The following is a 12,941-nucleotide window of genomic DNA, read 5'->3' as shown; positions in this document are numbered from 1 at the left end:
AAGCCCCCAGCCCAGTTCCACCAGATCACTCATTACCTTGGCTGGCAGGGCAGAGAGAGCAGCAGCAGAGGCAGGACCACGGCACCATGGCAGCCAGGAGAGAGACAGAGCTCCAAAAATGCGACTGCCAGGCTCAAAGGTGGGTTGTGTAAGGAGGAAAATAAAGTTGGAAGGAGTTTGCATGCTTAGCCTAGAACTGGGAATCAACCACGGGGGTTGAAGAGAATGGGGAGGAGACAAAGAAATCAGACAAGAAACACGGAGTTAGTGTGAGTATGGGATCAGGATGTGTGTTTGCTGCAGGAGTGAGCAGAGCAGGCAGAGAGGCACCACAGGAAGGGCTGCAGAGGAATCTCTCAGCAGCTGCTGGCAGAAAACAATTGCAAAATGCCATGAGGACATATCTGGTGTGGGTTTCTTTCCGCCAGGCAGCTCTTCCAGGCAAAAATGCTCACAGAGACCAGAGAGAGCAGCTTGAGGTTCACTCCATGGTCTGCACAGGGCAGAGCAGCTGCTCAGAGCACAGCCCTCCAGCAGTGATGGCAGCTGACAGTGTCCCAACACTGTCCACACAGAAAACAGCCAGCAGAGCAGGGACAGGCTGGGGATGCAATCAGATCTTGCCCTCTGCCTCTCGATGCAGCTCCCCAGCACAGGATGTGTAAACAGCCAGCATCCCATGATCACACAGCTTTCCATGACTCACCAAAAACCCAAGGGTGGCCTCCCACTAATGACCCTGAGAGAGCACAGCAAACCCACCACTGAATCACATCTGCAACTCAAATCCAGCCCCAACTTCCAGTTTCTGCTCCACACACAAGAAACCGTAGCTATTTTCTACAAGTTCAGGCAAAGAGAATTTGAGAATTTGCAGATAAGCACACAGAGGTGCTGGTGTGGCAAAGGCCACAGAGACATTCAGACCAGCACGGGCAGAGCAGGGTTTGCCCGTAGAAGTCACGATCTCGGAGATAAGAGCCGAGAGCTGTCGCTTCCTGCCTGTGTTGGCAACTTCCTCCCTCCTCCTGCACAAACTCCTGCCCGCTAAGAGCCATTTTCCACTGTCTGAGACTGAGCACACACAGCCCTCCCGAGCCCCAGACAGCAGCACCGGACACTGCTCGCTTCAGAGAAGATAAATGCACAGGTAAGCATCACCTTCAAGTATTGAGTCGATTTTGATAAGAGGGGAGGAGGATAAAAACTGAATTGAATCATTTTAAGCCGTTACAAACGTGACAGAGTTGAGATCACGATGTTCTCGAGTCATGGAACTTACTGCTCGTGTGTGTTTACACTGCTGCATTTAAAATTTAATTTTGTGTATTTGTAAACCCATAAAGACTCATGCATATTAATTTCCCAGAAATAGCTTCACAGGACTAGCACTACAGTAAGTAATGAATTAGCACAAATTGCTTGAAAGTCTCTTCAGAAGGAAAAGAGCTGTGTAGGGGATGAATTTTATACAATTTATTTCATATGGAGACATTTAGAGAGCTGAACTCTGACCAGTATAAGAAAAGTCTGTTTCATGCCAAGAACTCAACATTTGCACAATCTGCATGCAGGAATTTATTTATAAAACACTTTACCATTAGAATGCTGTGCCATTATAACTAAGTACGTGGAAAATTTTTAAGTATTTTGCTATGCTGAACAAATATGAGAACAGGAAATAAAAGTTTAAGAGAATCATCAAGAAACTTTTACTTCTGACTCGGCTCATATCACAACAAGCCACTTCTTCACTTCCAACAGCCCTGTCTGTCAATGGTGGAGAGATTTTTCCAGGTCCATAACCAGTTACAGGATTGATAAATGCTATTTTGCAAATGCTCTGCCAGTGCCTTTTTCTGATGAGGTGAAAAAATATGATAATAAGCCATTACCTTCAAATGAGCCACTTTATTACTATGATCATAATGTTGAAATTTGCTGTTATTTGTAAAGTCAGTGCCAAACCTGCCGATCATGCAGATGGGAACAGGCTTGAAATGTGGAATATTGGGGAGAGTGTTGTTTTTGCTGTGATGGTATTAAAACAGAAATGTCTGGTGGCAGTGAAGTGCAGAAATACAGTTTCTAAGTTACCATGTCCTACTTCTTCCCTGCAACAGGAGAGGACCCTTGTGAAGGGGCTGGAGGGAAATGGCCAGCAACCAGGTCATGCTGCTGCTGCTGCTGCTGCTGTGTGGGGAAATCTGGAGCTCCCTCTGTGCTGCAGCTCCTCACACTGCCACGAGCCCAGGAGCACACAAAGCCCTTCTCTACCAACTGCAAGCAACTGGGCCCAGTTCACACCAGTCTGACCAGTCACCCCTGGCTGTTACAGAGCCCCAGGACTTCCCAGAGGAGGAGGAAGCTGGGGATGGCAGCTGGGTAGCAGCAGTGCTACTTGGCAGCATTTTGATTGGGATGATCCTGGCAATGCTCATAATTCTGCTGTGGAAATGCTGCATGAGACCAACTCTGGCCGAGTCCCACTGGGCAGGCCGCTCCCCCTTCGTGGATGGGGACACCCCAGATCTCCTGATGGACTCTGAGCAGGGCACCAAGCGCTCCTCAGTCTTATTTATGCTGCCCTGGAGACTGAAACAAGGCACAACCCTGCAGGAGGAGCTGAGAGGCTCCGAGAACCCACCCCACACTACGAGCACTGAGAACGGGCAGCCAGCCCTGGGCTGCTCCCCAGCCCCAATTCCTGCCCCAATTCCTGCCCCAGCCCCAGCCAGCTCTGCAGCTGACTCCTGTCCTGCCCCAGACACTGCACCCGAGTGCTGTGACCTGCCACCACCCCCGGAGTGGCTCAGGGAGCCCCCTGAGCAGCCCAGCTCAGATCCCAGTGAGCACTCAGCACTTCACCTGCAAACAGAGGAACCCCTGCCCCCAGCACCTGAGCCACTGATCCAGGACATCCACGGAACACTGCCCCAGCCAGAACACCCTCTGTAGACTGCCAAATCAATTTTCAGAATACTCCACATTTTTCTTAAATCAAGTAATTTTCAAAAAAGTGAAAAAAGGAGAAGTTGACACAGGCAGGAACAGTGAAGTCCCAGCACTTCCTGGACATTTCCCAATTCAGCTTCCACAAGAGAGAACAACCTGCCTCTGCCTGAACCAAATTTCTGACTACAATACAGACTGTGCCCAGTCATCACGTGTAACTGGAGACTGCAGAAGGCAGAACACACACACACACACACACACACACACACACACAGAGCTGTGTGTGCCAGCACAGCCACAGGTAACTCATGTGGAGATGTCACAGCCCAGCTCTGCACTGGGGTTTGCTCCTCTGGGCTGTGCAAGTCAATGCAATCAATGCCAGGACACTTTAATAAGGCTTTCTAAGTCAAAGATGTTTTGGTCACTTAAAGCCCACCTGAATATTTGCTTAGATACAGAATGCTCTCAGTTCTAATACAAACTCATGTAATGGTTCATGGATGCTGGATTCCTTTGAGCTCCCAGTGGCCAAGTGCTTTACATGCTCCTCTCTGGGCCCTGAGTACCAGCACAGCTCATCTCCCCCACACCAGCCTTGGCTGAGCAGTAGCAGGCTGGTATCAGAAGTAAAATATATATATAATTTTTTTTTCTTTTTTTTACCAGTATTGAATGTTTATATTTATAGAAAGAAGCTGCCAGATGCTGAAGCTAGCATTCCATGAGAGCTCTGCAAAACAGCAGTTTGCAGTTTGCTTGAGGAGAGAATAAATTTGTGGATGGAGCACAGAACAAAGATTTGCACACAATAAACTTCAGAATTTTCAAACTATCACTAATAAAGAGTAGTATGTTATCCAAATGCAATTCCAGGCTGCTGTGCATACAATGGCCATAGGAAAATATATTTTCAGTTTTCTTTACCGTTTATATAAGCTGTATGATTGGGTAAGCCTAGAGAATTGCATTACAATTATACAAAGACTTTTGTAAGGCTTGTTTGCATGACACCCTGTTAAAATTAACAGCACTATAAATGAAACATTATGAACACTCTCACACTGCTTTAAGAGAATCAGATTGAGATTTCCTGTAGAAATCTGTACAATCCTACAAGCCGAGCTGTATTACACCCGACAACACCAGGATAACCTGATCCAAGGAGCAGAAAACACAGTATTTTAAAATTATGAAAATATATTCTGGCAATGCAGCTTAAAAAAGCCTAAGCTAGAAAGCCTAAATTCACATTAACCTGTGTTACAGAAGGAGAGGTTAACAGAAGGCAAAAAGAGCCCAGGCTAACCTGACTTTCAAATAGAAACATGAAGTGGAGTGGCAGCCCAGAGCCTGCGGGTGTGCAGGGGAGCTGGGAGAGCAGGAGCTGGGAATGGGAACAGGAGCAGGGGCAGGAGAGGAGCAGGGCAGGAGCACACTCAGGGTGTGGGGCAGGGGCAGGGGCACACTGTGGGTGTGGGGCAGGAGCAGGAGCACACTCAGGGTGTGGGGCAGGAACAGGAGCACACTGTGGGTGTGGGGCAGGAGCGGGGCACACTCAGGGTGTGGGGCAGGGGCACACTCAGGGTGTGGGGCAGGGGCACACTGTGGGTGTGGGGCAGGAGCAGGGGCACACTCTGGGTGTGGGGCAGGGACAGGGCACACTCTGGGTGTGGGGCAGGGGCAGCAGCACACTCAGGGTGTGGGGCAGAGACAGGGGCACACTGTGGGTGTGGGGCAGGAGCAGGGGCACACTGTGGGCGTGGGGCAGGAGCAGGGGCACACTCAGGGTGTGGGGCAGGGACAGGAGCACACTCAGGGTGTGGGGCAGGGACAGGAGCACACTCAGGGTGTGGGGCAGGAGCAGGGGCACACTCAGGGTGTGGGGCAGGGACAGGGCACACTCTGGGTGTGGGGCAGGAACAGGGCACACTCTGGGTGTGGGGCAGGCACTCCCTGCTCCAGCCCAGGTCCTGGCAGGGCTCGGCGCCGGCTCTGCAGTGCCCGGAGGATCAGGTGGTTGCGGAGCCGGGCGATGCAGCTGAGACAAGCACAGCCCCCGGCAGCCTCTGGAGCTGCTCTCCAGAACAAGGCGACCTCTAAGCTCCAATCCATCACAGAAACGATGTGCTGATACTGCAGGACACCACGGTAAGTTCGTGCTTTTTGATTTTACTCACAAAATCCTACTACCAAATCGGAGATGGAAACGGGAATGGAATTAGGAGCTGATGACAGATGCTTGCACCAGGAATTTGCTGCAGTGTCAGAGATTTCTTACTAACGGTAACTCGGGTTCTAAACATGTGTTTGCAGCTTTGGGATTGTTAATACACTGTAAGGAGGGAAAAATCCTACAGTGCATGTTAGCACGAACATTGGAATTCGGGTTTCAGCTAAATTCCTACGATGTATTTTAACCGATTTACTTAAGCAAACAGCATGCCTGGATGGGGGGGACTGCTACATTACTGCAGAGATTTGTGAAGATCCAGTTGACAGCCATTTTTTCATCCTCTATAAATGAACACATTATTCCAAACATAATATAGGCTTGAAATCACTAAAAACAAGAAGCAGACATTGTATAACGTTTGGAAGAGACTTGCGTTTTCGGAAGAAAGCCCTCATTTGAGCTGGAGGGGGAAAGGGAGATGAAAAAAACAAGTCTCATTCTGCCAGACAACATGACAGGCTGAAGGGATGCTTTGTGAAGTCTCTCTTGAACAATTCTAAAAAGGACCGTGCCACAAAGGGGGTTATTGATATTTTTACTTAATTTCTCCTGCAAGTGGCCATTGCCAAGACAACCCTTATACAGAGATAAAATGTATTACATGGATTTAAAGGGTGTCATTTTGGTATATTTATTTCCAGGCAACAATGGAATACCAGATATTGAATACATCTACCTGTCTGCTGGTCCTTCTGGTTTTCATACCCACTGGTTTGGGTATCTGTCCTTCTAGCTGTAAGTGCTCAGGAAACGACAGGAATGTGGACTGTTCAGGCAGAAACTTAACTGTACTGCCCCAGGGACTTCAAGACAACCTTACATATTTAAATCTGTCCTTTAACCAGTTTGTAGATCTCGATCATCAGCTAACGAGGTTCACCAATCTGAGGACCCTTGATATTTCAAATAATTGGCTCAAGAATGTTCCTGCTCATCTGCCCAAGTCCTTATGGGAATTATATGCCACAAACAACAACATTAAAGTTCTTCAGAAACTTGATACAGCTTACCAGTGGAATCTTAGAGTGCTGGATGTTTCCAGGAATATGGTGGAAAGAGCTGTCCTGATCAACAACACACTGAGCAGTCTCAAGTTTCTCAATCTCAGCAGCAACAAACTTTGGACAGTTCCAACCAATATGCCCTACAACATAGAGACAGTGGATCTATCCAATAACTTCTTGTCCCAGATACTCCCAGGAACACTGGTGAGACTGCAACACCTCACAAGCCTCTACCTGCACAACAACAAGTTCTCATACATTCCTGACAAAGCTTTTGACCAGCTGTCCCAGCTGCAGGTGATAACTCTGTACAACAACCCCTGGTCCTGTGGTGATAACCAAATCATCCCCTACGTGCTGCACTGGGTGCAGGGCACAGGTGCCCGTGTTCTGGGGGCTCCCTGTGCTGACCAGCCCTGGCCCTGGGCCAGCGCCGTGCCAGCCTCGGCCCAGCCCACGGGCCTGGACTCCAGCGCCATGATCAAAGGCACCAAGGCAGCGGACAGGGAGGCCTCTGCTGCAGCACCGGAGCCCACCAAAGTGACCAAAACCCACAAACAGTTCAAAGCCAAGGAAGTCCCTCCCTTGGGCACCCGAAGCCACCACCCAGCCCTGTCCCCTGGCACTCGCTGGCCCTCGCCGCCCTCCCCTGCCGGCCCCCAGGAGGCCGCGGCCACCCGCACCGTGCTGGTGCAGGGCTCCGCCGAGGGCAACGCCAGCCTGGCCCCTGCCACGGGATCCTCCACCACCCCCATGACTTTAAGCATCACCAGTGGAATGCCAACAAACTACCCCAAGATGCCTCCAAGCACAACCGCTACCTTAAGGCAGGAGGAGGCCACGGCGAGCGTGCCCTCCCGCGCCGGCCGCTGGCCCGCGGGGCTGCTGTGCCTGGCCCTGCTGCTCGCCCGGGCCGCGCCCTGAGGGCCCCCAGGCCGGGAACTGCTGCGGGCACTGCGGGGACGGCGGCCGCAGGGAACGGCCCCAGCCGCCAGAACGAACGCAAGAAACTCAAAGCCCTGACTCTGATCTAAAGAAACTTAAAAGACGTGCACACTAATGTCTTGGTACTAAGCTGCTACTTATTTTCATATGTCTTAATTGAGTACAACTAATCTGTTATTTTGTTTTTTAAAATGTGCTTATTTTGTATTTAAATTTTTCATTTTACTTGCACAGAATAAATACATCGGAATTTTAAGTACTGATTTTATGTATGATTTTGTCATTGAACAACTGGAAAAAAAAACAGAAGGCCTGTATCATATCTGCATTGTCTTGCTTGACTTGCCAGTGAAAAATTCCTGTAATATAGCAGCACAGATTCTTTGTAAGTTATGATGACATGCAAAAGAAAGGGAAAAAAAAAATAAAGGAACTAAACTGAACTGTTTCACTAATCAGAAGTTATTCCTGAGCAAAATCGCTAGCATGTATATCTATGTTTGCTTCATATGTATTAGAGTATTTTAAATATGAAGAAGAACAGTTTTGAATTTAGGAATTAAATATGACAATGCCATGATGTCTGCTAAGAGGGTGTAGACTGAGATGGCCACATGGTCCAACTTCAGCATGGGACAAGGGTAGGGGCCAGTATCCTTCTGCTCTGGCTTGACTTAGAGACTGCAGGCAAGTTACTGCTCTCTCCATATTAAAAAAAAAGAAAAAAAGAAAAAAAAAAAGATAAAAGTAGATAAAAATGCCAGATGTTCAATGCCATGACACTGTCAAACACCAAGGAATTATCTACCCAAATTAATGACCTGGAACTACTTGACTTTATGTCAAGTGACATCCTGAAATGTTAATATGTTCTGCCTAAAATACCACAAATCATCCAGAACATAGCAAACTACTACCAGTAAAATGAAATATCAGCTGATTTCTAACACGAGTCATGTAACAAATCAATTAAGCAGTGAGCTGTCATCCAAGCAATCCTGCCTCTTGTGACTTCGAAGAGAAAGCACCCAGTCCATGGCACTGAACATCCCAAATCCCTGCTTCCTAAGGGCCAGCATGGCTGCTCTTCTCCTCAACATCAGCCACTAGAAATAGCTGCACGCATGGCTCTGTCCACTCTAGGAAAATTATTTCAATTATGGCAGAGGTACTTGATATACTACAGATGAAGTTTTGCAAACAGCATGAAATGAAAACTGAAGAACAAGTTAATTGAAAAAGTATTATCCACTTAATATTGCAGATCTTATACAATGTTTTCCATTCATTCCAGGCCATTTAATTTCCAGTTATTGTAGCATGAAGGTGCTGCAAAACCCAGAAAACCTCACAACTGAGACTGGAGTCCTCTACCTGTTTCTCCTAAGGTGTCAATGGGGGCTGTAGATCATTTACAACCACTGGTATCAGAGAAATGACAACTTTCCAATTGTGAACAGTATTTCTACAACCGGAAACGTGTTTTAATTTCTAACAGTAAATGTTACACAAAGGATTTGTACAGTTATTTCATTGGCATTTAAGTAAAAATAAAGTTATGTTTGTATTGAACTGAACTGGTGACCGTGCTTCTTTTCTAGTAAGCAGAGTAATACAAATAAATAGATAGCACTGTATTATACAAACCTGTTTAAAGCAGATATTTGGCTCCACTGTCATGTCTTGTGGGGGGAAATGATGGTTATGTTAAATTGCATTATTTAGATATTGATGTATCTCTAATATTGTTTAGCAGTAAGGTGATGAGATGATTGCAACATTGGGATATCCTTCCCCTTCCTACCCTTTAGAACTTAGAAACTCCAAAGCAGTGTCTGTGTTTGCTGAGTGCTGGCTGTAGCACAGCACCACTTCCCATGCTCACAACTCAGCAATTCCCAGAACTGCCTCATCCCACACACAGGGAGCAGCTGGGCCTGCAAGGCAGGACTCATCACAAAATGAGGTGCTGTGGCTAAACTGCTTGATTTGAGGAAATTACAGGAAATACTGCACGTGTCTTTGCTGCACAATCACTACAGGATGCCAAATTCTATTGCATTAAAAAAAAACCTTCACGGAATCAACTTTAAAGGCTCAGAGAATGTTTCACCCATAATGAGACAATGTGGAAAACACTGCTTTCCAGAGGTTATCTGGGGCAAACTGCAAGCCCCCACCCTAAAGGACTTGCTACCCAGCCTTCAAAAAACTCCTCAGCATGTAATAAAAGCCTGGGAGGGGACAGGGGGCTGTGGGGTGTTCCAGAAGCAGGGGATGAAGGGAGGGGACACCAGGGCTGTGCTGCAGCACCAGCCCTTCTTGCTCAGACTGCTTTCAGTAGAGCAGACTGGAACTGAGGCTTCCTGGTATTTTTCTGGAATACGAATGAGCCGATAAGGCAGAGGGAGGAGGCAGAGTGTGGGAGTCCAGCACTTGTTGCTGAGCAACTGCACAGCCACTGAGCTCAGCCTGGGTTTGTAAACACACTGCACACTCAGGCCTCCAGAAATACCAAATCATCTATTCTCAGTGAAATTGCTATCCAAAACAACTGTTTAGCAATATTCAAAATACCCAGAAAAGCTCTGGCACACCCCTAATAGCTGTGTGCTCGCTCTGGAAAGGGTTGAAAATCTGAAAAATTGCTGTGGGGATTGCTGCGGTCTGCAGCAATAGCTCCGAGGTTTTATTCCTATTAATTAGTTTGGGATCAGCTTGAAAACCTAATGGCAGTAGTTCAGGATCAATATTTATTGATTTATGGGCCATTTTCGTAACTGGGTAGGGATTAAAAACAGAAGAGCACTGGCTCCAGAAGCTGGGTTGTTGCCCAGGAAACAAAATGTGAAGATAGATGACAGAAGGAATTAAATTTCACAGCACAAGGAGGACATAAACCCATCCAGATATATCAGTAAAATGACTCAACAATGCCTTAGCAACAAGATCTTCAACTAAAAATAAAAAAAAAGAAACAAAAGGAAAAAAATAAAGGGAGTGGGGAGGAAAACAACCCAAAAACCCCCAGCCTGCTACAAGCCCTCAAACAACCTGGCAGCTCCAATCTAAACAATTTTTCCGAATTTCACACCTTGGAAACACAACACCTGGCTCAGAACCAGAAGACAAACACCCCAAATAAGCTTCATTTATCCACATCCTATGAGAAGAGATGATGCCAGAGCACCATCCCAGAGCAAAGCCCTCCCTGCTGGTTTGAAAGGCAGCCCTGCCAGGATTCCTGAATCCTGCAGACAAAGGTAATAACTCACCTGGCAGCAAGGCTCATGTCAAAGTACAATATTTTCATTAATATCCCACACCTCTCTGAAAGCAGGAACACTTGGCTGACTGGACCATGACAGTTTTGCCCTGTGAGGCATCTTTGGATAAATTAATTTTTCTGCTTTTAAAGAAGAGGGAGGTGAGTTAGACCTAGCAAAATGTGTTACAAACTTTTGTCTGATTTACTTCCCGCAATTTTTTCTCTGAAGATGAAATTTCTTGCTCTGCACACAAGGAAATGCTGCATGTCAGGTCTGCACAGAATACAGAAGATGCCTCGGATCACTGCCAGGCACAGTCACTTTTTAAGATGGGTTATCACTACTCTCTACATTTGTATGCCTAATTTCTTGTCTGAACAAGGCAGGATAACAATGCAGGCATTTTGTTTGACTTGACATGAAATAAGACTGTGTCTAATGGAACAAAATGGAGAAGAATGTGGCAAGCAAACCGTTTTTTAAAGAGAATTCAAAAGACTGCCTTTGCTTCTAACTCTGTGCATATAAGGGGCTTAAACATTAGGGATCTTACTAAAAAAGAATAAATTTTAAAAGGGGGAAAAAGCATCCAGGCTGCCCTTGAGCCAACCCCTTCTGTCAGCACACCTGCAAGTTTCGTGGACTGTTGTGTGGCTTTTGAAGACAGAAAATCAGGACAGAAGATGAGTGATGCTCCTCATCTTGTGTTCTTCACTCCATCCAAAGAATCACCACTGATAGCATCCTCTCATGACAACACTGAAGTGCCACCACAGCCAGCAGGGAGCACAAACCAGAGCAAGCCCAGCACCCCCAGGCAGGGCTCTGCTCCCAGAGGCACAAAACACCAGCAAGGACCAGACCACGAACACCCCAAAGTGCCTGGTGACACCAGGACTGGAGAACCCCCACAGCCCCCTGAGCCACAGCAGCCCCCCAGTGCTGCCAGCACAGCCCCAGCAGCAGCAGCTGAGCACACAGAGCAGCCTCAGCAGCTCAGCCCAGCCAGTCCTCAGAGCTGCCTCTGAGCACACCTGGGGGGAGCACTGCCATCTCCCTTTCCTTAACACCTCTAGGAACGACTCCTGCCATGAGTGCAATTACTTTGAAATGACAGTTTTGGTTTAGGAAACAACTCAAAAATACTGTCAGCAAGTTTGAACAAATAAGCTATTTTCATATACACACTTGGTACCTTTGACTGACAGGCTCACTTCAGACTGGGAAGGGGAAAGGTTTCTTACCGCCGAGCGATGTAGTAGAAAACAGGATTGCCAACTTTGGATGTCCCAGCTTGGTAGAAAATATTTAATGTTTTCAGTGCTTTGAACTCTTCTTTTTCATGTACCTGATGCCTAAAAAGCAATACATTGACATCAACGTTCACAACTGCTTATCAAACAAATTTTAAAAATCTCAAACCCTCTTTACTTCCACCTCTGAACAAAAGTATTAAGTTCACACAATTTGAGCCTTCCTTAAATCACATATGTTACCACCATTTCTGGTTTTCAGTTCAGTTTTTTAAATTAAAATCTACTCAGAAAGCTAAAAGGTTTACATAGACTCAGCTTTTTAGACTCCCTCTTGAAACAGAGAGAGTCTTTATAGCAGAGAGTCTTAAGAACTACTGACACCTCCTCACATGATGAAGTCTAGAAACCCACATTGTGTGTCCCCACCACAATAATCTCTTTACCTTGTCATGAACTCTTCAAATTTGGAACTAGTGAGATTTAGGCTGGACCAATGTGTATCTGCCACGGGTTTGTGCTCAGGAGGCCCCAGGTAGGCAAGAAGTGTTGCCATCTTGTCAAAAGGTCGTCGTCCAACAGCCTTGTGGTCCCTACAAACAACAAATTCTTTGTCAGGAAAGTCCTCCTTTACTCAGCAATTCCCACTACCCTTCCTCAAATGGAACAAGCTGGGTTTTCTTTTTCAAAGTAACTATGACAGATCTTAGTGATGACTGATATTCTTCTCAGCAGTAACAGAAGAGAGTACTTCCAAATATTAACAACTTTTAGCTGAGGGAGGGGAGATTTAGATTGGATATCAGGAAGAAATCCACCCCTGAGAGGGTGCCCAGGGAAGCTGCCCCATGCCTGGAAGTGCTCAAGGTCAGGCTGGATGGGGCTGGGAGCACCCTGGGACAGTGGAAGGTGTCCCTGCCCACGGCAGGGGGTGGGATGGGAATCATGGCCATGACAGGACTGTGAGAGCTGCCCCCCGAGCACAGCCCTGCTGCAGGCTCACCTGTTGCTGGACAGGTACTGGCCGATTTTCTCCTGGTTGTTCCAGAGCAGGCGGTGCAGGGCCAGCACGTTGCCATCACTGATGAAGGACAGGCTGTGGTTCACGGTGTCGCTGGCCGGGCAGTCGGACGCGATGTCCAGGAAAAACCTGCAATGGCAGCCAGGAGCAGCCCTCAGGGCTGGGGGGACACGGGGGGCTGGGGACACACACGGGGCTCTGGGGGGGACACACGGGGCTCTGGGAGTCTCTCCCTGCACACACCCACGGGCTGGCCCC

At 47.4% G+C, this 12,941-nt stretch overlaps 3 protein-coding genes across 5 annotated transcripts in view; 2 read left to right on the top strand and 1 right to left on the bottom strand.

The window, feature by feature from the left end:
• The window catches only part of NF1 (neurofibromin 1), a 71,338-nt gene that overhangs the window by 25,385 nt on the left and 33,012 nt on the right, over positions 1-12,941 (bottom strand). For both annotated transcript variants that reach the window (XM_014881132.2, XM_014881133.2), the window contains 3 exons: positions 12,666-12,812; positions 12,109-12,255; positions 11,654-11,764 (listed from right to left, as the gene is read on the bottom strand). In XM_014881132.2, the coding sequence (XP_014736618.2) occupies positions 11,654-11,764; positions 12,109-12,255; positions 12,666-12,812 (405 nt within the window). The remainder of the gene's footprint in view (positions 1-11,653; positions 11,765-12,108; positions 12,256-12,665; positions 12,813-12,941) is intronic.
• On the top strand, positions 919-3,787 carry EVI2B (ecotropic viral integration site 2B). Its single transcript, XM_088177100.1, has 2 exons — positions 919-1,150; positions 2,124-3,787. The coding sequence occupies exon 2, from the start codon at positions 2,155-2,157 to the stop codon at positions 2,956-2,958; it is 804 nt and encodes a 267-aa protein (XP_088033226.1). The 5' UTR covers positions 919-1,150; positions 2,124-2,154; the 3' UTR covers positions 2,959-3,787.
• Positions 4,947-8,712, top strand: OMG (oligodendrocyte myelin glycoprotein). Of its 2 annotated transcripts, none has more exons than XM_088177098.1 (2): positions 4,947-5,106; positions 5,833-8,712. In XM_088177098.1, the coding sequence occupies exon 2, from the start codon at positions 5,839-5,841 to the stop codon at positions 7,117-7,119; it is 1,281 nt and encodes a 426-aa protein (XP_088033224.1). In that variant the 5' UTR covers positions 4,947-5,106; positions 5,833-5,838; the 3' UTR covers positions 7,120-8,712. The 2 variants fall into 2 exon arrangements, with proteins under 2 accessions (XP_088033224.1, XP_088033225.1); XM_088177099.1 differs by having other exon boundaries at positions 4,950-5,106; positions 6,037-8,712.

The sequence above is a fragment of the Sturnus vulgaris genome, chromosome 21, assembly GCF_052056855.1.
Source record: "Sturnus vulgaris isolate bStuVul1 chromosome 21, bStuVul1.hap1, whole genome shotgun sequence".
NCBI classification, from domain to species: domain Eukaryota; kingdom Metazoa; phylum Chordata; class Aves; order Passeriformes; family Sturnidae; genus Sturnus; species Sturnus vulgaris.
Note: the sequence above shows the minus strand (reverse complement) of the source record. Positions and strands in the feature narration are given on the sequence as shown.